At 49.9% G+C, this 25,807-nt stretch overlaps 7 protein-coding genes across 7 annotated transcripts; 3 read left to right on the top strand and 4 right to left on the bottom strand.

The window, feature by feature from the left end:
* Positions 1-27: 27 nt before the first annotated feature.
* Positions 28-1,548, top strand: FIBRA_00915 (uncharacterized protein; the record flags this gene model as incomplete). The annotated part of the gene is made up of 5 exons (XM_012322801.1): positions 28-69; positions 127-315; positions 372-763; positions 819-1,149; positions 1,201-1,548. 5 exons carry the CDS (start codon positions 28-30, stop codon positions 1,546-1,548), a joined length of 1,302 nt encoding a protein of 433 aa, XP_012178191.1.
* Positions 1,549-1,665: 117 nt separating this feature from the next.
* Positions 1,666-7,000, bottom strand: FIBRA_00914 (uncharacterized protein; the record flags this gene model as incomplete). Its single annotated transcript, XM_012322800.1, has 20 exons — positions 1,666-1,724; positions 1,775-1,839; positions 1,888-2,009; positions 2,063-2,107; positions 2,162-2,296; positions 2,348-2,559; positions 2,610-2,794; positions 2,846-2,955; positions 3,011-3,515; positions 3,564-4,240; positions 4,294-4,452; positions 4,514-4,591; positions 4,644-4,849; positions 4,912-5,047; positions 5,099-5,227; positions 5,280-5,387; positions 5,447-5,782; positions 5,838-6,017; positions 6,068-6,259; positions 6,314-7,000. 20 exons carry the CDS (start codon positions 6,998-7,000, stop codon positions 1,666-1,668), a joined length of 4,326 nt encoding a protein of 1,441 aa, XP_012178190.1.
* Positions 7,001-7,426: 426 nt separating this feature from the next.
* Positions 7,427-9,332, top strand: FIBRA_00913 (uncharacterized protein; the record flags this gene model as incomplete). Its single annotated transcript, XM_012322799.1, has 2 exons — positions 7,427-8,659; positions 8,721-9,332. The coding sequence occupies 2 exons, from the start codon at positions 7,427-7,429 to the stop codon at positions 9,330-9,332; spliced, it is 1,845 nt and encodes a 614-aa protein (XP_012178189.1).
* Positions 9,333-9,556: 224 nt separating this feature from the next.
* Positions 9,557-15,658, top strand: FIBRA_00912 (uncharacterized protein; the record flags this gene model as incomplete). The annotated part of the gene is made up of 11 exons (XM_012322798.1): positions 9,557-9,580; positions 9,636-9,708; positions 9,769-9,881; positions 9,964-10,218; positions 10,550-11,117; positions 11,180-11,794; positions 11,854-12,124; positions 12,182-12,399; positions 12,464-12,981; positions 13,040-14,035; positions 14,729-15,658. The coding sequence occupies 11 exons, from the start codon at positions 9,557-9,559 to the stop codon at positions 15,656-15,658; spliced, it is 4,581 nt and encodes a 1,526-aa protein (XP_012178188.1).
* A 510-nt stretch (positions 15,659-16,168) lies between these two features.
* On the bottom strand, positions 16,169-17,916 carry FIBRA_00911 (uncharacterized protein; the record flags this gene model as incomplete). The annotated part of the gene is made up of 9 exons (XM_012322797.1): positions 16,169-16,346; positions 16,413-16,656; positions 16,718-16,892; positions 16,949-17,062; positions 17,123-17,249; positions 17,301-17,397; positions 17,456-17,539; positions 17,597-17,759; positions 17,815-17,916. 9 exons carry the CDS (start codon positions 17,914-17,916, stop codon positions 16,169-16,171), a joined length of 1,284 nt encoding a protein of 427 aa, XP_012178187.1.
* Positions 17,917-19,502: 1,586 nt separating this feature from the next.
* FIBRA_00910 (uncharacterized protein) lies at positions 19,503-21,582 on the bottom strand (the record flags this gene model as incomplete). Its single annotated transcript, XM_012322796.1, has 11 exons — positions 19,503-19,683; positions 19,744-19,987; positions 20,050-20,224; positions 20,284-20,397; positions 20,456-20,582; positions 20,632-20,728; positions 20,799-20,882; positions 20,940-21,102; positions 21,155-21,283; positions 21,344-21,451; positions 21,508-21,582. 11 exons carry the CDS (start codon positions 21,580-21,582, stop codon positions 19,503-19,505), a joined length of 1,497 nt encoding a protein of 498 aa, XP_012178186.1.
* Positions 21,583-23,412: 1,830 nt separating this feature from the next.
* Positions 23,413-25,421, bottom strand: FIBRA_00909 (uncharacterized protein; the record flags this gene model as incomplete). Its single annotated transcript, XM_012322795.1, has 9 exons — positions 23,413-23,569; positions 23,625-24,018; positions 24,074-24,384; positions 24,457-24,602; positions 24,658-24,740; positions 24,800-24,826; positions 24,881-24,989; positions 25,060-25,131; positions 25,188-25,421. The coding sequence occupies 9 exons, from the start codon at positions 25,419-25,421 to the stop codon at positions 23,413-23,415; spliced, it is 1,533 nt and encodes a 510-aa protein (XP_012178185.1).
* Between the last annotated feature and the right edge of the window lie 386 nt (positions 25,422-25,807).

Genomic DNA, 25,807 nt, shown 5'->3' with positions numbered 1-25,807 from the left:
GATGCGCTCAACTTGCCAACTCTACGTATGTATATGGAGAACTGCAGCTTGCAGACTGTATTCGACATCGTACGCTGCGTTTTTAATGTTCCTTTTCGAGGATGATGCTAATGCATCATCGTGAAGGACACATTCGAGACCATAGAGGAAAGCCCTGTATCCTACATCACTCGAGCGCAGTCTAGAGATCAACGTGCAAAAGGGAATGCTCAATACATCGCAATAAAAACTGGCTCTACACAGCCAGTGTTCTCCAAGCAGCCCCATGACATTCAGAAAGAGCTGAGAATTCTCCGCAGTATCTCCCATATCAATGTGCGTGGTGTCGGCTTTTATAATTCTGCGCCAGTCTTATAATCACTCCCGGATAGATTATTGAAGTACTGGGACATACCTTCGAATCACCTACTAGTTCCTTTCATTTCTGGATGCCGTTTGTGCCGCGCAGCGTGGGCGACCTGCTTGCTTCGCCTGCCTTTTCTCCTCACCCTGCGCCTTCATATGACCACAGTTCGGACGTTACACAAAAAGCGTCGACCTTCACCACTCTTGCGACATCCATATTTTATCAAATTTTATCCGCTTTGGCTTACTTACACGAGAAGCGTATCGCGCACCGTGATATAAAGCCTAGCAACCTGCTACTCGTGGACAGTGGCTGCGTCAAACTGATCGATTTCGGGATTGCATGGTGCGAAGCTGGTGATGGGCGTGAGTTATGGCCTGAACCACCTGGTGCAATGTGCTCTGCTGTAGCAACTGGGTTAGTCCGTCTCTCGGCAGTATGTACATACAGCTCATGGGCATGTCGCAAAAAGGCCGTATCGTGCGCCGGAGCTACTCTTTGGCGCTACTACCTATGATGCTTTTGCTACAGATCTATGGAGTCTCGGTGCAACGTTTGCCGAATTCTTCACACCGCTGAAAATGCATAAACTACACGATGAATACTCCGACGAATACTCGTGCGTAGACACTGATGCAGAGGATTCACATCCAGCGCCGTTCATTGTTCCATTGTCGCTGAGGAGTAGCGATCCAGACATAGGATGGGCACGGGATCCACTCTTTGATGCGTCGAAGGGCTCAATCGGCCTTGCTTGGAGCATCTTCCAAATAAGAGGAACACCCAATGAGCAAAGCTGGCCTGTGGGTTGTTGCTCCTGAGATCTTTCATGATTACACCTGATTAATTTTCAGACATTCAATACATTACCTGATGCGGACAAGTTGGTATTTAAAATTGTGCCGCCCGTCGAGCTCTCAACACTGCTACTCAATTTACCCTCCGGATTTTTTCCGGGAGGAAGTGCTGACGCCCCTTGGTCGTCTTTTGCGCCAAATGCCCTTGACCTAATTGACCGATTGCTTGTTTATCCCCCATCGTTACGACTGTGCGCTGCAGCCGCTCTTCACCATCCATACTTTACTGCAAATACACCTCTTTTGTTGCCTGAAGAGTACCCTCTGCAAACTGGGGTGGCCTCGCTCACTAAATGGGAAGGAAAATCACTGGGAGACCTCTTGATTTACGCATTACAGTCATAATACTCTAATTTAGCGATAGCAATGGACAGCAGCAGTTAAATGTACACAGGTACATGCTACAACGTTCTTTGTGGATACATTCATACCAAGCAAGACAAATAATACATATAATTAACTTCACGCTGCTGCGGCGTTCAGGGGTATTGCATGCAGGGGCTGGTTATCGATGGAGATACCTGTGAGTATGTTATCAGTACTGGTTGATTATCAACGACGAGAGGCATACTTCGAGTCGCGTTCGCCGTCTTGTATATACCAATCAATCGATGGCTCATCTCAAACATGTCATTACTGCATCCTAGTCAGGGACGCGTGAGGCAGAATCAACAAGACACATACCGAAGTGAAATGATGATGAATTGCGCGTTCTTTGTGCGATCCTTGATGTAATTGGCTACGATAGATACGTTCCGAAAATCGAGCGCGGCGTCAATCTCGTCCATGAAATATAGCGGTGTCGGCTGTCACCCGTGGTCAGACAAGGCAGGGAAAAGAAAGACTTTTTGAATGAAACCTTGTACACGTGCAGTGCAAATACTAAAGCAAGAGAACTGAGAGTCTGCCCACCAACTATAAGCGATGACTACCACCGAAATTGAGGGTGAATACACACCTTTTCACCTCCAGATAGATTGGAGATATTCTTCCAACTCTTCTTCGGGGGCATGACGCTGAATATAATTCCTTCAGAGAATGGATCCATACTATCTACTAGCTCGAGTTCAGCATTGCCGCCCAAAGTAATCATCTGCACATGTCCGATGAGTATAGATTCTGAAACATCTAAAGATTCACCAACCTGATACATCTCCTTCAGTTTGAGCGAAATAGTGCTAAAGCCAGCCATGAACTCGTCCAAGCGTTGTTTCCGTAGCGTGTCATACTCCTGCTTCTTGGCGTCGCGGAGCCCAGTGACGTTTTCGAGGTCTGTGGCACGTCGTAAAAACTCTTCCTCTCGTTTTCTGTAATCTTTCAGGACACTGAGATCGGGCTTGGCGTTCTTCATTTTCTCTGAACAACTGGATGAGTAGAGGAAATATAATGAACGAACGGAACAGTACCGTTCAGATCATCAACCTCAGCAGCCAGATCTCGCTTCTTGAAAAGGGACAGCTCATCGACAGTGTAAACGTGCAACTCATAAGACGGCATGTCTTCGCGTGACCTGTGGGCTGAGTCCTCGACACGCTCCTCTTTGATAGGATGCTTTTCATGGTCTGCCTTCTCATCTTCATCTTCATCATCGCTGTATGTGACGGTAAAGAATTGCATCGTGTCCTTGGTAAACAAGACTTACTCAATTTCTTCCAACTTGAGACTGTCGTGCTGGGTCCTCCAATGGTCAAGGGTCCGCTCATTGTCCGCTGCCTCCTTCCTGCAGTCATTGATCGATTGCTGCAGTTCCATCTGCGGCAGCATTTCAGTCTTACGCCAGTGACCAGCCTCTGCGATAAAAGATTACCTCTTTCTGCCGGAAGGCTTGAATCTCTTCGGTTTTCGCGTCGAGCTCAACCTTGAGGTTCTCTAACTCATCTTTAGAATTGTCGACAGCAGCTTGCGCGTTCTCCACTTCAGATCGAAGTTCTTCCACGGACTCATTGATCAACTCAATTTGCTCGTTCAACTCTCCCAGCTCCACTTCCATCTCTTCCAAGACAGCCCCGTTAGATTGGACAGTGTTCTCCAATTTCGCTGAGTCCTTCTCTGCCTTAGCCTTTGTGACCTCTGCTTTGGTGATCTCGTCGTTCGCAAGGTTGATATGTAGCCGTATGCCGTCAACTTTCGACTTCTGTGTCAACAGACGCGCGCCGCCAATCTCAAGGATCTTCTTCTCCAGGGCCTTGATCTCCTTCTCGATGGAATCCGTCTTCTCTTTAAGCTCTTCGAGTTCCTCGGTAGAAGAAGCTATCTCTTCCTCCAAAGTGGCCACTCGAGCCATGTCGCCTGCATCAGGCTTGATTTTTGACCTGCGGGTTACGTCAATTCATACTTCGAAGTAAATAGTCAGCACGTACTTGAGATCTCGCGCACGCCTTTCCGCCTCAGCTATCCGTTTAGAACAGGTTTTGATGTCCAAGCTGACTTTCTCTATTGCAATATCGAGCTGCGGTGCAGATTTTGAGACTGCGTCTAACTCCCCTTCGACCTCGCGCAAGTGGCGAGAGACCTCTTCAAGCTGTCTGGAAGCCGCCTCATTGTCCTCCTCGTACTTCCTCAGCACTTCCGGTGGTATCGCATCAGCTGCTAATTTAGAGCTCATCCCGCCTCTGGCTACATGAGTTCCACCACCGGACATCGTTCCAGAAGAGTCAATCAATTGGCCTGCGAGAGTGACCACCCGCCACCTCCGTTGGCCTCCAAACGCAATACGATTGGCTTGATCGAGGTCATTCGCGACGAGTGTATTCGCGACGCCCTTGAAGAATGCCGAGGCAAAGCGTGGGTCTTTAGGCTTGATGAGGTCGAACAGCCTCGGCACATTCTCCGGCGTTGATATCTTGTCCATACCACGGTTGGGTAGCTTCTCCAGAACCATGAAAGAAGCACGCCCGACATTCTGCTTCCGGAGATATTCGATACACGCCTGACCTTGCTCAACCGTATCCACGACCAAATTATTCAACGCACCACATGCGGTGGACACAGCAACATCGTACTTGTCAGGTATTGTCCCAAGGCTACCAAGTCGACCCTGATATCGAATGAATCACAAAGAATGATGCATTCAACAAGGTGGGTACGCACATGGAAGCCATTAATTCGACCTGTACTCTTGAGACGAGTCAAGCTATCGAGGACTTTATTCTGAGAGGTGTTTGCGGCCTGAGAAGCTTTCGCTTCATCGGCTTTCTGCCGAGCAGAGGATGCTATCAACCGCAACTGCTGTACACGAGCTTGCATTTCCTTTAGCAATGGCAACATGCAGCCATTAGTTATCGCATGTAGCGGCACAACAGACTCTCACCTGCATCCGTGTCTCCTGATCCCTGATCTCTCTTGCGTTACTCGCCTTGGTAGTCTTAAGGTCTTCGAGCTCGGTAGTCTACAAAACCCATGCCGTTAGCCTGAGATACTACGAAAAGTGCGATCCCTACTTTTAACTCAAGGTCGGTTTGCAATTTCTCCAGGAGCTCCTGAGCTTCTTTACTGGCAGCCTTTGCGGCCTCTGCTTTTTTGGCGAGGGCATCCCGCTCGCTCGTAGCAAGGTCGACCTCCGCTTTCTTCGCATTTATCTTGGCAGTCCAAGGCTGAAGCTCCTTCTGTTTCACTTCAATCTGATCATGGAAGACCTGTGTCTTGTCTGCGACATCGGATAAGATGTTTATAGTTAGGTAAGTTTGAAGACAAGCTCGCCTTTCAGACTGTCTCTGATTTCCTCAAGAACATTCTCCTCTTTGGCGAGGGATTCCTCAAGGTCATCCACTTTGGCCCTTTCCCTCTCGATTTTCGCAGAATTATCCTCAATGGAGCGTAAGGCTTCCGATCGCGCATGCTCATCCTAGGGTACAGGTTTGAGAACGTCCAATCTATACCACTTATGCGAACCTACATCCTGTAATGACTTCTTGAGTTTCTTAGCTTTGCTCTTCGCGTGCTTGCGTCTCTCCTCCAAGCCGACTTGTTGCTTCTCTTGGGCAGCAAGACTCTTGATGGCTTCAGCGGCCACGGCCTTCACTTTCTAAATTGCACTTGCTTCAAAGTCCAGGACACGTATTAAGACAGTTACTTACCTCAGACGCTTTGCCTTTCTCCTCATATTCTTTCGCGAGGGCTTCAACGTTCAAGATGTCGTCACGATTACGTTCCGTCTCCTCTTCTAAGTCCTTTTCAAGCCGAGTCTTTGCCAACGATCATGAGCTCTAAAACTATGGCATATGCAGGTGAAGAGACAACTCACAATCTTCTTCTCATATGCTTCTGCATTGATGAGACATTGCCATAAATACCACTGCCACAAACGCGATAACGCGCGTACGTGATCATTGTTTAGACGCAGGTAGTCCTCAGCTTCTTTCTTCTTGGTCTCTAAGGCGTTGCGCTCGCGCTCAACAATCCGAAGTCGGTTGAGCTTTTCCGATCGGTCCTCTGACAGGCGCTCCATTTCTATAAGGGCCTCGTCAATAGGCTCTTTATATTTGGATGTACCAATGATGTCCTCGAGATATTCCAGGAGACCATCTTCGTGCTCAGAGGGAGCCTTGGGCTTCATTTGCGCAATAGACTCAACTTCACCCTATATGAGAAAGATACATCACGGAGAAGACGCATTATACAATCATAACGTTTACCTGCAAAATTAGAAAGCGATTATGGTCCAGGTCAATGCCTCGACCTTTCAAGAGTGTCTGCACTTCGGTGTAACTGCTTTGTCGGCCATTGATTGTGTACTTGCTGGCATTGTTCTTGTACGCAGTACGCGCAACGACAAGCTGGGACTCAGGCACAAGTTCAAACGCGTCTGGGCCAGGCTTGGAATCTGTCAGTCTAGTCGCATTACATGCGCTGCCACAGACCATACCATATCAATAATGTCGCGGAAGTGGATTTCAACACTGCAGCTCTCCAGATCTGGGTAGCGGGCCGAATTATGAATTAGCTCCGATAGCTTCCCTTGCCTCATCTTAGAAGCCCTGTAGCCAAAAACGAACAACAAAGCGTCGATCGTGTTTGACTTCCCCGACCCATTTGGACCCACAATTGCAGAGAACGACTGGCACAAAACTTTAGGCGTAGCAACTGTAGCGATGTTGGAGCACCAGCGTACCTTGTGGAAGGGACCGATCTCCTGCCTCCCCGCATAACTTTTGAAATTTATCAGTGCCATCTTGTGAATTACAAGGCGTGTCTTTGGGCCTTGTGGCTCTTCCGGCGCAGCAGGTCTTGGAGTGGGTGATCTGGGTGGCTGCAGTGTGTCCTCCTTCGTCTCCTCGTTTTCTTCCTCGTCGTCCACTATCACTGCAGAGAGTACCTCACGAGCCTCCTCGACATCTGACGTATCAATAATCTCCTGGACCTCGGGTGCTTCTTTGACGGCCACGCCGGCTTTCAAAAGATCATCGGCTTGTGCTGTATCGAGTTCTTGAGCACGAGGTGTTTCAGCATTTTCCTCCTCGATATCGGAAGGAGGGCTGATTTTCCTGCCCTTTGCTGGTCTCTCGTCGTCGTCAGGAACTCTATCCATATGGTCCTCATCATCGCTCTCCTCCTTTATCTTCTTTCTACGTGTGGAAGTTCTGCTGGGACGAGTTGAATTTGCGACAGCGCGTTTTGTGGAAGAAGACGCGGTAGACGCGACAGAAGCGGTAGATCTGCGCGTTCGAGGGGCAGGTTTGACATTCTCTTGCTCAGGTTCTGGGGCTTCCAAACGTTTCCGTTTTGTAGCTGGCTCCTTTTTCGATGAGGTGAGTTCCGCAGACGCGCGTACTGTACGAGTCGAGCGGCGAGGTGGCATTGTGTGCGTCGATACCTGGAGGAGAACGCGGTTCGGACACTGTAACATGCTGCGTTCTAACGGCGCACGTGAGCGACGCGTTGCGTCTTCCATATATGGTATCTCCCTGACTGACGGTCGAGTGACGGACCGTGACTGACACGCAGGCTCGTACCCAGCCGTTCTGACTTTTCAATTTTGCTGTCTCGATAAGTGACACGGCTCACATTGGCACCATCGTCTCGCCACGCGCGCTTACAATAATCCCGGAAGACTTAAAGCTCTTGTCGGTATGCCGTCGCGCTATCGAATCTCTGTCTGCAGGCTTGGATTCACCTGTGAAGGAAGCGCAACAAGAAGGTTCGTCGTCGTAATATCATGCTGACCGGCCGTTCCCTCATATGTTAGCTATGGAACGCCAAGTTAGCTAGGACTACACTACCATTCATGGCGGAAGCTTACGCGTTGCCAACAAAAGGAGCATCTTTGCTATTATCGTTTCGCCTCGCCTCTCAGACTGTCCTTATTGTTGGTTCAAATTCATTGGCAGCTACCCGCGCCTTTGCCGCTCTCGAGGCAGACTCAGATGTCATCATATTGACCAATGGTGGCCTACTAGCTGCATGCAATGAGCTGCAGTGGCGGGCTCAAAACAACCAGCTTCGGATTTTGGATCTGGATGCGTTACCTTGCTCTTCTCAAGCTGCCATCGATAGGGATGCAGAAGCACTTGGCGAACTCCTCTCTTCATCCGACGGAATTAGATTGGTCTGCATCACGGACACAATGGCTGGGACGGCCTCACGTCGCAGTCGCTCGTCCGCACAGCTGATTTCTCAAGCATGTCGCTTTCGCAACATACCGGTAAATGTCACTGATATGCCGGACTTATGCGACTTTACGTTTATGTCCTCTCACCGATTCCGTGATCCGGAAACCGACGCTGCTTCACCTCTGCAAATTGGGATCACCGCTAATGGCCACGGGTGTCGGCTGGCAAGTCGACTACGCCGAGACATCGTCTCAAAACTACCCCGGGACGCGGGCTCTGCTGCTGTCAATATAAGGAAGCTGAAGGACCTCGCGAGATCATCAGACGGAGCAATCGTTGAGGATGTTGAAGGGGAGCTCAATGAGGAGGCGGGGCCGTCGACACCGAATCGGCCAGTTTCGCAAAGGAACGTCGATGAGAGTGTGCATGAACACGCAAAGAGGCGTATGAAGTGGGTAGCACAGGTCAGCGAATATTGGCCAATACAACAACTCGCGAAGATGTCAGATGGAGATATGATCTCGGTGCTCGACGGGCGCATAGGTCTCCCAGGCTCTTTATCTACTGAGGCGGATCGAACAACGTTGCGATCGCCACAAAGCCACGGTGATACATATTCTCTGCACTCGCTCTCCATACAGCCATCCCAGCGTCATGGCAAAATATACCTCGTCGGGTCTGGACCAGGACATCCATCTCTGTTGACACTCGCGACGCACACGGCGCTCACCAAGCATGCTGATTTGGTGCTTTCTGACAAGCTAGTGCCAGCTGCTGTCCTGGCGCTTATACCTCCAGGTATCGAGATTCGAATTGCACGAAAATTCCCTGGCAATGCAGACGGCGCACAGTTCGAACTGATGGAGGCCGCAATAGAAGCCGCGAAGTGCGGTAAAACCGTCGTAAGGGTAAGATCGTCCTCGTTCTCGTTTCTTGATATCGCGTTGAATTCCGATGAAGCTTAAACAGGGTGATCCATCTGTGTACGGCCGCGCCGGCGAGGAAATCCTCTATTTCCGAGGGCATGGGTTCGAACCTATAGTCGTGCCCGGCGTAAGCTCCGTGCTAGCGGGACCTACCTTTGCTGGGATACCCGTCACGCAGCGTGGGGCTGCAGAATCTTTCGTCGTCTGTACTGGCGTCGGGAGGCAAGGAAAAGAAGTGAGGTTGCCAGGATATGAGCGGAGTCGTACGCTAGTCATTTTAATGGGTGTTGCGAGATTACCTCAAATTCTGGAGACATTGAATGCGCAAGGAGAGCAGACTTCCAGGAGAAACGGTCCCGCATATCCCGCCCATACACCCATTGCGATCATTGAACGTGCTTCAATGCCCGATCAACGCGTCATCTTCTCTACCTTGCAACATATATTGTGCGCTTTAGAGAATTCAGGGGAACAACGGCCGCCGGGTATGATGGTAGTGGGATGGTCGGTTCTTTCGCTGTGGGATAAGGGGGATGTCAGTGTTCTCGATGACGCGGCGGAGGCACAAGATGAGGAACGTTTGCGTTCATGGCTGGGGGATCATCGATGGAGAATTTTGGATGGTCTAGATTCAGGCTGGGAGGAGTGGCAATAATCGTGCTGTTGTCTTATATACGTTCCGCCTACGTTTTGTACTTAGATTGCTTTGCAATCTCATTGCATTGTTCGAGAGTTGGAATGTTTGCACGTCAGGACTAGGACTGTGACAATCTGGTCGACGCGTCACATTGCCTCACCGGTAAGTGGCGCTTGTGACTTGTAACGGCCAGGACTCCCGGAAAACTGGGATAAATCTTTGCCATTCATCTACCAGCTTCAATGCAGCTGGTAGACCACGACACTGTACGTTTTCAGCTCTAAAATAATTAAACGTGCTAATCTCAAAGTGCATGCACAGTTTTTTAGACAACTGACCACGCTGTTTGAATCAACTCGGGATTCAGGATCGATATGGCTCACTCATAAACGACGTGCGTGATACATGCTCGGAAGATTTTAACCCACTCATCGATATGTCACTGTACTTCTAGTTATACATGATGGCGAAGACTCTCACATGCATTCGTCCGCCGACGACGAAATAAAAGAGTACCTATGTCTAGTGCGAGTAACTAATGGCAAAGACGTGAACTTCTCCACGCGTGTAAGTCTTAAACTCCTGATAGATGTCTACTATCAATGTATGGATTTAGTCTGTTGATAATGATTATTCATGTCCCTCGTAGGTTGAGTCCGGCCAGCTCGACAAGTTCCACTCAACATATGGTACTCTTCTAAAATCTTCCATGGGTGCTCTTCGAAAGCGCGACAAGAAGCGAGAGAAGCAGCGAGCCGAGGAAGTTGTACGTCGGAAACAGCGACTGGCCGCGGCGATTGTAGTCGAAGGTGCAAAGAGAGGCAATGGGCGGCGAAAACGCCAGAGGAAGGTCAAAGCGGCTTGGAAGCAAGAAGAGACGCGGAGGAAAGTGCAAGAGAGAGAGGTGGCGAGGGTTCAGATTAAGAGTACATAGTCTACGGAGACATGTACATTTATCCCTGTAAACTAGAGGAGTATTTGTGGCCGCTGAGCCTTGCGTTGAGCGTACGTACGATGAATGTTAGACGGAATAACCAGTCCGAGCGAGCATGCAGCAGTGGTCAAGCAATGGTCGAGCGTGTGATACCGATCTCGGCGTAGCCGCTGGCTCGGAGCATTCAACTGATGCCTTGTCCCTCCGTTGCACCCCGCCATATTGCTGCCTCGTTTACCTGCTCAGACTGGCGACTGAATCTTCCGGTGTCGCTCTACTCTTCACGTCCTGAATACTTCAGATGCCGGTCCTGGCACCACCTCCTATTGCGCCCATTGAAGCGGACATCTTCGATGAGAACGATGATGGCTGGCAAGACATGCCCGTAATCCGAGAGGGGGATGAATTCGCCAATGGTTTAGACGAGGAAGATCAAAAGAAGTATCACTATGTGGCATCTGCTAAGAAGGATGCCTCTGGGGTGGGAGGAAATGCGACCGGAAACCTTCTGGATGTTGACTACGAGGGCAGCGAATGGCGTTCCAAGGTCGATCAGAACGAAAGCGAATACACGCGTCTACGAGTGAACGAGGAGGATGAATCTGACGAAGTACACCTACGCACGAGGTATCTTTTTGATGAAGACAAGGCTATGACTCCTCTCAGCCAGATGCAAGCCACCAAGGATCTTCTGACAGAAGCGCAGCGGGTAGCGTACGTTGGTTTATGTGCACTGACCAGTCGCGAGATGTCAGGCAAGCTGAAGGCATTAAACCGGAAGGAGGTGAAGAAGGCGATTGACGACATGGAACTGTGGATTTTAAAGATCATGGGTCGGTTGTATTATCATATGGAGTTGAGCACTCAAGGTGATCCAGTACTCTCCTGTGCGTTCGACTTAGGTTGATCTTACGCTGAACGAGTCCGCCAGAGCAGAAGATGATAGACAGTCTTGCTGTGCATGGCATCGAGGCGAAGGATCTCGTGCCAGCTCTCATGACAACCCATACAGTTGCAAATCCCGAATACGATCCAGCGGAGGCTCGGAAGCAAGCCGACAAGAAACAGATCTCGGAGGATGCGCAAATAGATGGATTAGATTCTGCAGATATTTCTGAATCTTTGCCTCAGTCATCTATTCCTACCAACGCCAACGTCGATTCAACACCCACGAGCGCACCAAAGCCTCAACAAACTACTGCTAGAGTGCTCACAGATACCTCCTCGTCCGTTCCTGGTGTTAGTACACACCTCTCTGCCGCTGACGAGAACGTTACTCTTGATATCCGATGGACTGTCCTCTGCGACCTTTTCCTTGTGCTTATTGCGGACAGTGTGTATGATGCCCGTTCTCGCGTGCTACTCGAGAATGTTGCGCTCAAGCTAGGACTCGGGTGGTTGGATGTGGTCAAGTTCGAGCGGCGAGTGTCGGAGGCGCTCGAGATTGAGGAGAGCATTGAGACGCTAGAGCAAGGGGACGTCATTAAGGGCGTGCAAAAGAATACAAGGAAGAGACGATATATGATGCTTGGACTCGCTACTATAGGTGCGATATTGTGCATTCGTCGATATACGCTATTGGACCCAAGCCTGACACTCGTATAGGTGGTGGTCTAGTCATTGGACTTTCGGCAGGACTTCTTGCACCGGTGATTGGTCTTGGCCTAGGAGGCGCCCTTGCTACTATCGGTATATCTGGGACAACTGGGTTTTTGGTCGGAACTGCTGGGACTGCCGTCATAACCACCGGTGGTATCCTGACTGGCTCGGGCGTGGCCGTTCATGGTATGGCAAAGAGGACACGTTATGTGCGAACGTTTGACATACTGCCTCTTCACAACAACAAGCGAGTGAATTGCATACTCACCGTACCTGGGTAATTCTTTCTAATCTTTCTTATTCTGATTTACCTCCTGGTTGACAAACTTGACAGCTTTATAACAGGTCCGCAGGACGATGTTCGTCTTCCATTCAGTGTCCTTGATCCCGTAGTGGGGGATGTGTTCAGTGTCCTCTGGGAGCCGGAAATGATTCGCGAAACTGGAAGCGCCCTCAAGATTCTAACTGGCGAGGTGCTTACACAATTGGCTCAGACTGCCCTACAGGCCACAGTCATGACGGCACTGATGAGTGCTCTGCAATGGCCGATCAGTCAGTTGTGTGTATTCTTGAGAAATGACGAGCAGTCTCTGACACGGTATTCACCCTCACGCAGTATTGACCAAGTTGGGCTATTTGATAGACAACCCTTGGTCTAATGCATTGGATCGTGCTAAATCAGCGGGTCTTGTGCTAGCAGATGTCCTCTTAAACCGGCATCTTGGTGTACGTCCCATAACCCTCATTGGCTTCTCTCTGGGAGCACGGGTGATATTTTATGCTCTTATTGAGCTAGCGAAACACAAAGCTTTCGGAGTTGTGCAGGATGTATTTCTCATGGGTGCGACGCTCACTGCTCCACTCCGCACATGGCTTGAAGTTCGCTCCGTCATCTCGGGCCGTTTTGTCAACGCGTATGCAAGGAATGACTGGGTGCTCAATTATCTATTCCGTGCAACGGGTGGCGGCCTTAACACCGTAGCAGGGCTGCGTCCCATCCAGAACGTGCCTGGGTTAGAGAATGTTGACGTTACAGACAAGATAGCTGGGCATATGAGCTATCGCACGTTTCTGCCTCTGATCCTGGACCAACTTGGTTTCCCGGTCTCAGCAGACTATTTCGACGAGCCTGTTGTATGTATCGTTGAGAGTCTATCCCGATGGTGAGATTGTATCTCACACTTTTCTGTAGGAGCCTGATTTCACGGAGGATCGAATCGTAGTAAGAGAAGGTGAGGAAGATGGAAAGAAGAAAAGTTGGTTCTCCAGAAGAAAGAAGAAGACAGTGTCTGAAACTCGTGTCTCGCGTCCACCTTCATCGCCTTCGATCTTATTGCACAAGAGTTCGTCATCAGTACGGTCGAGTGTGGTGGATGAAGGTTTACCGCCTCGCGAGGCTTCACCGAGTGCACCACCACCTCGGCCTGTCCCCACGCTGGGTTCTGAAACTACATTAACACCCACTGACGACGTTTCTGAAGGCGATGTAACAAGCTCTAGTATTCCTGTCCATGCAGGTTTCGATTTCGCCGCGATTAAGGACGTCATTAACACATCCGACACTAAGATCGATCTACATATACCCACACCCACTCACATCCCCGTACAAGATTTGCATCCACCAACTCAGCGTTCAGGATCTGTACCACTGCCTTCCCCAGACTCACCAGAGTCGACACCGACTATGCGGTCTTCATTAGACACTAGACGAGAGGAGCGGGAAGCACCAGAGGCTGGGCCGAGTTCTTTCGTGCCTCGAGACACCATTCCAAGGTCTCGCTCGATGAATGATACCTCTGAAGACGACTTGGTGTCCGATGAGGGAGGGCTACATCATAGCTCAAGGGGACTTGCTTCTACGAGGTCCTTTGGCTCTGCCATTGGTTCTGCCTGGCCTGGCGGGCCATCGATGTCGACCCCGATTGCGAATGCGTTCAATACTCATGCTCATTCCGTCGCGCAAGAACCCACCGCGTCGCAAGAGACGTTGAGTTTCGGTTCAAATCTGAAATCATCATTTGGTTCAGCTGCATTTGACTCTTATGGGCTTTCCTCAACATCGCAGAATAATTTCCTGTCTGCTACCCCCGAGGCATCACTTTCGTTTGGTGGAGCTGATGGTTCGATAACCTATTCGCCCTCGCCGTTCAGCATAGAGAGGGACCCGTGGAATCTCCGCGGACGCACTGTCAGCAGTGAGGGGGGCAAGAAATCAACAAGTCCCTTTGACCTGAACCCATGGCAGAGCTGATCGCGATGCGGAAGGCATTAGAATGGATCCATACTCCACTGTGATGTCGTGTTTTCCTTCATATCTTTCATTCCATGGATAGTATCTTACATCTTACCCTGTCATATCTAGCGCATTGTATTCATCGATGAGAGTACGCAACATGTTCGGTAGTTCTAACACCCCATGCGTGCGCAAGACGGTTGATGTAACGATAGCACTTACTAAATTCGGCACTGGAACATTGAAATCTGCGCCCCACCTGTGAATGCTTCCGTCCATGGAGATGTGTAGCCGTGTCGGAACGCCCCGCAAGACATAACGTCTTGTGAGATCATGATCGGACCGGTCTGCGTATGAGCTATCGACATTGAAATCTCCCGCTGGGACTTGTCTTCCGTCAACTCCCCTTCGCGCACTCCACTGCTCGCTTATGTGTGTCCGCTGCCAACGAGTGTTCAGGTGCCGTGCCCATTTTTTCTGCGCGTCTTCTGCCTCCACTGGGTACCAGATTAGCAGCGCTCTCTGGTCTTTGATGTTTAGGAGTCGGATCTACTCCCGGAATAGGTGGAACAATACATGACTTTGTGTGCCACTGGGTGCTGAAGGTACTAAATTGATCGGAAGCTTGTGCGCGCTAACTACTTGTAGTCTGCTGTGCTCACACTCCACGATCCGCTGTGGGGTCATGCCTTATCCCGTCCGGCATATAAGAGCATCGCTTTGGGAGGCGCCCTCAGCGTCGTTCGGACTGCTGCCTACCGCTCGCCCTGTCATCCCTTGACGTCTTCAAGAGTACCATTCGCTATCATCATTCATAGCGTCGCGCCTACTTTCTCGACCATTACGATGACACTCCGAACTCGTCCTCGTCCGATCCTCAAGCGGGACTCGTCTCCGCCGCCATTAGCTAACGATCTCCCGTTCACGACGTGCGACTACATTCTTTCTCCTCATGTCCACTTTCCTCCCACTCCGTGGATGCATTCAATGCGCTTCACGCACTCTCCTCACACCTACGATCGTGCGCCCATTCTTGTCTCCCCAAACGAGCGCTTGCTGCTCAAACGAAGAGATGAGCGAGTATACTCTCCTCCTGCGGACGCCGACGATGGGAGAAGAGGCCGATCACGTACTCGCGCCCGCGATTACGGCAGTGACACCGAGGAAGAGGAGGAGGATGTAAAGGGTAGCTACTTTCACCCTCGAGCGTACGAAGCCTGCACCCCGGAACCCCTTGACGCTCCCACCACATCGTTCGACGTTCCCTCCCTTCCGTCACTGGTCCCAGACTTATCTCCCTCGGATGAGACTGATGACCTGGTGACGACTCCACCGGATCCAAAACTGTCCGCGCTGATCACAACTCCCATCCCACCTCTCTTCATTTACCCTTCTGATTCACACGCGCCTTCCTCAATCCGGACGGACGAATGTTCTCCTGCGCAATTCCGTTCTTCCGTCCTTCCTGCGCATACCGACGGGAAGAATGGTCGTCCGGGTTTAAAGAGGAACGACGACGTGAAAGTTTTTGTTTCGTTTTCGCCAAGACTAGATGAGGGCTGTTTGGGTGGTTTCTGACTATGCGCTTTTATAATAACTCGATTTGGGACGTATATCAGCTCATGTATGACGCCTGCACATACCTATCCGCGTATCGTTGTGTTTTCATCACGATGCCAGCTCCTCGCGATCACTCTGATGTACTACTCCGGCCGTCCTACTGATGTCGAATGCAGCGCTTTCTGCAAGTTTCACTAGTGTGCCACCCAGAGGGGCGATCTCTGTCGGCCCCGAGACGGGAAAGTGCTACCGCTATATTGTAGGCTAAGAACACCTGTCGCTCTTCCATGAGGCTTGGACTCTTAATGCATTGCAAAGCCACTGGTAATTTTAGACCGGACACTCACGGTGATCTGGTATGAAATAAGTGGCATTCAGCATAATGTGGCCGTGTACAATGCGGTCATGATCATGCCGTAACGCCGTAAAGGGAGTGTACGAAGACCTTTATTATCCATATTGTCGAATCCTCACTTGGTACAATGATACGACCCCAGTGGCTAACTTCACTAATCTACAAATCGTTAATTACTCGATGCGCTGTCGTTTACGGAACATGATCTGCGCCGTCTGATCTGGTATGACCGAGGAACCGAACCACACATTTCCCGGCCGTTCTCCTCCGCCTGGGAACATGACATCGTAGTTCACAATCAGGTATGCAATCACGGCCTTAAGTTCGTTCGCGGCAAAAAAGCGACCTGGACTGCGGGTTGAAAACACGCACAGTCAACCACAAAGTTGAGTAAATGCTTGGAAACGTAGCACATACCATGCATGCTTGCCGTGGCCAAAGGATATGTATTCTGAGGATGTGTTAACATACTGGTGCTTCATCCATTCACCTTCATCAAATCGCTTATCCGAGAATCGGAAAGGATCGAAGAGATGCGGCTGGCTGTAATTCTCCTCATCGTGATGTGTGCCTTCAGCTGCTGCCCCGCAGAGCGTTCCAGCCGGGATGAGAGTTCCATCCGAGAGCGTGACGTCTTTCAGCGCTAATCGAATCACCGAGACTGCAATGTCAACGTCCTCCAAGATTAGACCCATGTCAACGTATTGAAGTCCGAGACGCACTGCCACTGATCCCATTCAGTCGCTGGGATTCTCTCATGAAGCTGTCGAGTTTCCACATCTTGCCTATCCCGGCCTTGGTCCATCCTTCCGTCTTCAAAGCAGCATCAATCTCCTCCCGAAGTGCTTGAATATATTCCGGGGCTGCAGCTAGATGATATAAGGCATGTGTAACACTCTGAGTTCAACTTCAGGATCAATACCAACAATTCACTGCTGAAAATGTGCACATACGATAGTGGAGGTATGGTTCGCCACGAAATTGGATGCTAGCAGAGCTTGCACGATCAAGTTGGTCGATTTACCCACACGGTTGGCCTCTTCCACAAGCCATGTCACCAAATCATTCTGATATATCGTTAGAACATTCAACATGTTCAGTACCCAGCCAATATAGAATGTACATACCGGCCTTTCTGCCCACTCTTTCTCGTGTTCTTCTATCTCCCGCATGCGGTCTTCTACGACCGGCTTCATGATCACGGAAAATTGTTTCAGGGCTCTTCGTGACCATGGTAACAGTGGCCCCACAAGCCTGCATGATTCGTAAGAAAGCGGACGCGAAATTGACTTGAATGAAACTTACGGCTTCAGCATAATAGGGACAAAGCTGAGTATGAATCGTCCTTTGGCGACATCTCGCGTGAAGTTGATAGCGATGTCCAGCAATTCGCTGTTTCTGCCTGTACATATACACACGCCATTTGTAAATATTCGAATGTGGAACAATATGAACCGTACACATTGGCATGCCAACGAATATCCGGTTACTGGCACGACACACAACTCGGGCCATGAGAGGAACTGCAGGAATGGTCACCCATTCTAAGCATCTTGTCAGTACGCTATCACAGTGACGACATCATATATATGAAAGCTGACCATTTCCATGAGTTGGAATCAGTTCCCGGAAAGAAACATCGATTTCATCGACGACAGCAGGCAGTACCGTTGCCAGATTGCGAGTAAGAGGTCCTCGGATGACGTTTATATGAATCGGATCTGAAATCACATCTTCCGCAATTGTATACTTGGTTTGAACCAGCTGTTCGACATTGTATGATCAGTCGAACGCCGCGAAGCAGATATGTGGTTCTTACTTCTTCCGCGGCTCCGAGGAAGGACATCTGATCGTCTGGTAGCTTCCGCAATTCTTCATTCATTGCGGCACCGCAGACAATAACAACCCAGCGATCCAGCATGGAGATCCTAAACACAGAACCTTTGTACTGAGCCCATATGTAAGTAACAGCATAGACGAAATTAAAGAGCGCATGCCTTATCGTACCCTTCTTGCAGCATTTCCCTAGCATGACGGGCGAATCTGAATGCTCCCAGATAGGATATGAGTGGCCAGGAGGGTCCAACTGCGGGGATAGAATATAGCTATGCAGGGAGGTCAGTCAATGAGACACGGCAAAGTATCAAAGCGCGTACGGGATTGAGTCTTCTACGAACGTAGAACCAAGAGACTAGCAAGGCAAATAGAATACAGCTAATCATTACGTTCATCTTGAGAGACTTAGATCTTTCGCAGGGAGTCAAGTCCTGAGCTCGCGAACAACAAGAGAGGCTTTTATGCATATCCTATACTGGGTACTGTTGCCGTGAGGTTATTTGGAATCACGTATCCAACAGGTCTCGGGATCCCACGCGGATGTAGAGAGGATGCTTACAATGCGACTGTGGAGCTACAAAGACGCTTTACCGTATGTCAATGACATTCCCCAGTTTATGACGAGGCATGACATGCAAGGTCCTCCGCTTCATACCAGCTAACGACCGGCGAGTGGGAGAAGATTCATTTCCGTTCCGAGCGGTGCACACAAGGATTGACTTGGGTGTTCATTCGTGCTCCTAGCTACAAACTGGGTCCCAGGAAAGCGCATGGACTACAGCAGGCAGTAGCTGACAGCACCGCATCCTATGAAATGAAAATAGGATAAGATATGGAAAATACAGCTACCGCGGAAGTCGTACCACTTCTGTTCAATTAGCAGCAGACCGGATGGCCCTCCCAGCTTACTTGACGAGATAGAAGCAATAAGGCGTCAGTGGCGATAGTGTAAAAGTGGAGCTCGGGGGAAGCCAGGCACCTTGATTTCCCTGGTAACTCGAACATGCGAGACGGGCGATAATAATGTGACTGTTGTGCCTGCGGCGAGAGCTTCCAACCACGTTGTACCAGGGTCCATTGTTGTTACACCCCACTGCGCAGCGCTCATGCCCCGTCAGATCTTTATGAGACACTGGACTGGCGATACCAAGATCACATCCTGATTCAGACTGCGTAATGAAGGGGTTACATCCCAGTTACTCAACATTTAAATACTCTGCTATCACTGTTCAGTGGGCTCTGGCCATGGCAGTGGGGTGGGATGAAGCTTCAATTTGAGCATCACAACCAGCGCTCAGTTTCTGGTTTCCGTGATGGGCCACTCAGCGCAGATCCGTACCTCTGGAGACCAAAGTACTTAACAGTTAAGAGTGTGAACACTGCAGGTCAAGTAAGCCAGCCAATCAGATTCAAAGCTTATCGCAGCTTCTGATTGGCTGTTTCCATGACCCGAATACACTCTACTCCCACTTGAGCAGAGCCGGTCGTTCATCACGATCAGTTATTTCAACTTGGACATTTGGAACAATGAGTGATGATCATAATCACGCCGTAACTGTGGCGCAAAATGAAAAACACAGTACTCCATCTATCCCTACATGGTGCATGTATATTCTGAGTGGGTTTAACCCGACTCCCTAAGCTCACGCATCTGTACATAAATCCAGCTATCTATTGGTCATTCCGTCGTCGTCTGCGGAACATAATCTTCGCAGTTGGATCGGGTATGACTGAAGAAGCAAACCACTGGTTTGTCGGCCGCCCTCCCCCTCCCGGGAACATGACATCGTAGTTCACAACCAAATACGCGATCACGGCTTTCAGTTCGCTCGCAGCAAAGAAGCGACCCGGACTGGGTGTTGAAAACTATGATCAGGAAATCCAGAGAGGAGATCAGATATGCAATACTCACCAGGCATGTTTGCCGTGGCCGAAGGAGATATATTCTGGGGACGTGTTGACATATTGGTGTTTTATCCCTTCACCTTCATCAGACCGTTTCTCGGAAAATCGGAAAGGATTGAATGTATGTGGCTGTTTGTAGTTCTCCTCGTCGTGATGTGTCCCCTCGGCTGTCGCCCCACAGAGCGTTCCAGCCGGAATGACAGTTCCGTCAGAAAGCGTGACATCTTTTAGCGCTAGTCGGATCACCGAGACTGTCAAATTAATTCCCTCCGGGTTAAGTCCACGTCCAGATGAGGTAGAGTGCAATACGCACTGCCACTGATTCCGTTCAATCGCTGGGATTCCCTCATGAAGCTGTCCAGTTTCCACATTTTGCCGATGGCCTCTTTCGTCCATCCCTCCGCGGCTATAGCAGTCTCGATTTCATCTCTAAGAGGCTGAATATGTTCTGCGGCTGCAGCCAGATGGTACAGGGCATGTGTGACGCTCTGATTTTCGACCAAGTGATTAGCGATGTCGTAAGTCTGTTGATATGATAGATACATACAATAGTGGAGGTATGGTTTGCCACGAAATTGGACGCTAACAGGGCTTGCACGACGAGATCAACTGATTTCCCCACACGATGAGCCTCTTCTGCAAGCCATGTCACTAAGTCGCTCTGGTGTCACATTAGCAAACCACCTCGAAGCAAATTCGTAGAGCTGACGCGTGCATACCGGTTTTCCCGCCCATTCTTTCCCGTGAATCTCTAATTGCCGCATGCGGTCTTCGACAACTGGTTTCATGATAGCAGAAAACTTTCTAAGTGCTCGTCGTGACCACGGTAACATCGGCCCTACAAATCTACGAGACCCGATGAAAATAAGGTTGAGACGAAGTGGACAGTACCCACGGTTTCAGCATTACGGGGATGAAACTCAATAAGCGACGCCCTTTGGCAACATCTTGTGTGAAATTGATAGCAATATCCAGCAGCTCGCGGTTTCTACCTAGACATAGAAATACGTCATACGTCGTCAATAATGCAAGTTTTGTGTAATATGGACAATAAACACATACACATCGGTAGACCAACGAATACACGGTTACTGGCCCGACACACGACGCCGGTCATAAGAGGAACTGCAGGTATTGTTACCCATTCTGAATGGCGAGTCAATTTACATTGAAACTGCCGGTAAAATAGAATCGTGAACTGACCATCTCCTTCGGTTGGAATCAATTCCCGGCAAGCCGCGTCAATTTCGTCGATAACGGCAGGTAATATCGATACTAAATTGCGTGTGAGGGGTCCCCGAATGACATTGATATGAATTGGGTGCGCAATCACGTCTTCGGCGATTGTGTATTTCGTTTGAACAAGCTAATCGGGATATGATGATTAGTATGCAGCGAAGCATGTGCACAGTTCTTACTTCCTCGGCGGCATTGATGAAAGACATCTGATCGTCTGGAAACTTACGCAACTCCTCGTTCATTTCAGCACCACAGACGATAACAATCCATCGGTCCAACATAGCGATCCTGAATGCAGAACCCTTGTACTAGATGTCCATGTAAGTCGCGTAGACCTACATGACGCGATGCTCAGTTAGAACAAATACCTTGCTATATCCTTCCTGCAGCATCGCCCTCGCATGGCGGGCGAACTTAAATGCCCCAAGATACGATATGATTGGCCATGAAGGGCCCACTACTGGAATAGAATTCAACTATGCAGACGAAAGTCGAATCAGCGGAAAGTGCAACGAGGATTCGGAAGACGCACAGGGTCGAGTTGTCTGCGAACATAATACCAAGTCATCAACAAGGCGAACAGAAGACAGCTGATGAACAAGTTCATCGTGGCAGTCCGGACGCTTCGTCGGAGGGCAGCAGGATGCAGAATTCGTGAAAGACATAGGAGGCTTATATTCACACTCTGGGCTGAGCCCAAGTGCCATCACAAAGACAACAGGTCTCAGGCTCACACGCGGACATAGGGAGGACGCTCCAAGTCTGAAGCACGACGACTGTAGGCATCCCAAGGCACTGTGCCGCAGACCCGGTAATGTTCTCCGGACATGACCATGATACATGACACACCTAGTACTGTTCTTCCTTCATACCGACTAACGTCCGGCAAGCGCCGCACACTTGAAGAATATTTGCTACAACCGTACTCTTCTTACACTACCATCGACATCAATATATCGATATGTACAATTCTGCTACTGGCCGCGGGCCGGTATGAACATTGTCCAATAATACAGACTGAAAGCGACGCTGCTGAAGGCACTGTATGCTATGAAAATGAGAACGCGGTTACTACGACGCAATGTGCGATCTCGGAGGGAAAGGATACCTTCAAGGTCGTACCACTTTCGTTTGATTCGTAAACAGATGATCTGCTTAGCTTACCGGAGAACATAGAACTCCACGGGGCTGGGACCAATGTACATGAGCGATGGTTGCTGGAGTCAAGAGGTTCGGATTCGACAGCCTCAGCTGAAATATGAAAGTCTCTCCAGCACTGCGCACTGCGTTAGTGTGCATATTATGATCAAGTAAATCAGTCAAAGGCAGCATGCGGGGAACAACACTCTACCGTCACATACCCTAAGTAAGCTTAATCTTCGGATGGGGATTCCTCTGGCGATGCCTATCACACTCGACAAGGTTTCTCCGGCAGCCAAGTAATCAAATCGGATCAGGACATGCGGTATGCAGTGATCCAGCCGCGTTAGTGGCACTTGCGCTGAACTCTTCCTGACACCTCCCGTATATTCGTCACGCTAGCGAATAGCATCAGTGATGCCCAACGCGCAGTATTATAGCGGCGATTCGCGATGCTGCTGTACACGGGCGCGAGTGCCAGTTATCAAGTTAAACTTTGAGGTAAAACTTGCAGAGATTGCTTACCTCAAGCTGGTCATCCACGGGTTTTCTTACTGTCCTCGAGTATGACACCCCATTCTCCCACCGTACCCAGTCTTTGGCAAGATTCTCCGGATACAAGCCCGAGAGTTGGGAGGCCTCATGACCAATACGGCCCAAGAGCTCTGCACTCACGGATCAGTATACGTAACCTGCCATGCGCGTCGGGTCATCGTTGCTGAAAACATAGCCATGAAAGCCGAATCTAGAGTGCTGAAGTGGAACGATTTGGAGATTAAAGCGGTGGATATCTGAGCGCCCTTAGCAAGCTGCCGTTCCAGTCAACCTGGACGCCTGCCGCAGTGTGTATTTGCAACTTTCAGAAGCGCCTAAAATTCTCCTTGAAGCGACGAGCTAACTTTCCGATACCCCGGCCACAGCGGGCGACTCCGAGTGAATGCAATCATTCGATCTCACCACAGCTCCGAAACGTTCTAGAGGGCTATTGGGAGAGCCCACAGGCTACAGCTCGTCAACAGTCTGGTCGGATCTAGACTAGTCCTGAATCATTTGCCACTCTCAGACCAGGTCGAGCCCAGCAACTCCCCCTCACGGCGAGCTCGGAGTAGGACGTCCTTATCATACGCGTCTAGTGCTTCTCGGTTATCTCTTCCCATGGGCAAGCGGAAGCGAAAAGACTAGAAGGCGCAAAGTGTAATTAGATGCTATGAAGCCAGTATCGTACACGCGGACAGCGGTCGGCATAACCCGTTCCAAGACTACACCTACACTCAAGAAGTCAATACAACTAGTTCACTCAATCCACCCAGATCGGCTGCATGCGGTCGAAATTTGCGCATTTGGGTTTGTACGGTCCCCCTTCGAGGTCGTGCGCCTCTAACCTAGTTTTAACGCTCCGATGCACATAGAAGGGTTGGTGTTCAGGTATTTCTCGACCTCCACCTAGGTTGACGCTAGACATGACGTGTAAACTTTCCTTCAAACCAATAAAACATATCGTGTACGCACTATATCTTGTTCGTCCATTTATGATCCTTACTTTGTCGCCGATGCTCTAGTGGGACGATCTCCAATAGCCACCAATAGCGCGCAAGAGTGAGCTGATCATAAATGGGACGCAGAGCATCTTTGTAGTCCTCTTCTTCCTCGTTTCCAGGTAAAGAGGCATCTACGAGTGTCGCCGCGGTAGCTTCTCGGGGATGACTCGGCAAGGAGTAGATTGCCGGCGGACGTTGCTTTACGTAGGGAAAGAGCGAGGCAGGATCGAGGCCAACCGTATGCAAAAGGTCGGAGTGGAATCGGATGCCGGTTTTTGTGAGGAAACATTGGCGAATCATCCAGCGCAAAGGAATTCGCGCGAGATTCTGCGTGTCCTCGTTCGACACAGAGCCACCTCCAACGTCTGGATGGTATACATCAGTGATGCAACACCTTGGAGTAAGGGAGGGAGTATTCACCGCAATGGCACCCAGCAAACCACACCTCGAGCACATCAGTGTGCCCATGGTGCCCGTCCTGTTGAGAGAACTCTTCCTCAAGCTCCGTTAAACCTTTCTTCTTGGTTCGTTTACGAGCCCCCGATTTGGGCATGTCACCCGGCTGAATACCCAGCTTGGCTTCGTCTTCACTGGGGTAGTTGTAGTGGTTGGCCTTAAACTTTGCACGATGTTCGTCAAGCGAGAGCGCATGTCGGAAAACACGTATAGAGTCATTTGACATAGTGAAAGGAAGCCTCTTAGGAATTAAACCAACAGAGCAAACAGTGTCCCTGGATGGAGGAGATGGATTAGCTGACGCAGACTCACAATAGACTAGGTGGTAATTGTATCAGCCGACTCACCAAACTCCAATAAAGTCGATATCGACATCCATAGAAAATGTCTTCTTGAATGCAGTCGATTGTTTCCAGCCAAGCTCATCCGTACGGGAAAACATGTGGTACGCAAAAGGGACTTGCTGGTGATTGGACCTCGGGAGTAACCCTACCTGTCGTCGCTGGCGTGAGTACGGGATCAAATCAAAGATGACATACACGGCATACTTTGTGAACCATTCCGGCAACTGCGCGCGCAGTGTATGCGCCTCGAGAGAAGCCGAATAAGCATATCTTGTCGCCAGCTTGATCTGAGACAGGACATCCGCCATTAACCGATCGTATTGGATAGATCGATTGTAGAACATACAATTATTCATTAAGAACTCATATCCGCCTAGAGTTGGTGTGATCAGAAACGACGCGTAGTGGCATACATACGAAAACGTACCCATTACATGTGCATCCAGGTTCCATGCGATCATCATGTCCATAGTCTCCGAGAAGTTTGCCCACATGGGCGTTGCAATCTCGGGTATAGTGTAAGTGCCAATCCCAGCCTATGCGTCATATTATCATAATTGTTAGCCACCGCTGAAGTCTTGCGAGCGTGCGTGCGTGCGCACGTACCTGGTAATAGACTAGTTGCTCAGTTGGCCGATCCTTCATAAGGAGCGAGTTGAGAAGGATGACGTTGGAGTTCTGCAAGAGGTCATAAACCATCTACTACGTGTGGCTTCTCTGCATGGACTACACACATCAGTATCGAATTGGTCTCCCGTCCCGTCGAAGCACAGGATAAGTGTTCTAGGGTTTGGGCCCGGAGGAATGATATCGTCATCGCGCGCGTCGTCTACCATTGACGACGTAAGTGAAGTGAGCATAGTACCATTGAAGCTGCTTTGAAGATCCATAGGGCTGGAACGCTGGGTTGAGAACGACGATGCCGACCGTTGGGAAGCAGAAAGTGATATGGGGGAGGGAGCAACCATGAATGAGGGCGGGTGGTGATGACAATGAGGACGGCTTCGCGGAAGATGGGCTGGAGATGGGCACCTTTATACAACTGACGGACAACTCCCGGCGCACGGCCGCCCCGAGGGCCGATGTTGGCAGTCAGTAGTCATGATTTGGAAGGGACCATATAATGGAGGATCAGGAATAGAAGCCAGTAGAGTTGTCAGGGAAGTGGTCAACGAACGCCCTTCGAGATCTCGGCTGTCCGTCATGAGGTCTCTTATGAGGGCTTGATCATTGTTGCCAGCAGCCACAGGCAGTGAAGACGTCAAAATGGCGACTGCATCTCTGATTAGTCCGCATCCATTCTTTACGAGGCTGAGTTGCGCCCGACCCAACCAGTGCAATATGCTACATACAT

This window comes from Fibroporia radiculosa (genome assembly GCF_000313525.1).
Source record: "Fibroporia radiculosa TFFH 294 genomic supercontigs, scaffold400, whole genome shotgun sequence".
Classification (NCBI taxonomy): Eukaryota; Fungi; Basidiomycota; class Agaricomycetes; order Polyporales; family Fibroporiaceae; genus Fibroporia; species Fibroporia radiculosa.
Note: the sequence above shows the minus strand (reverse complement) of the source record. Positions and strands in the feature narration are given on the sequence as shown.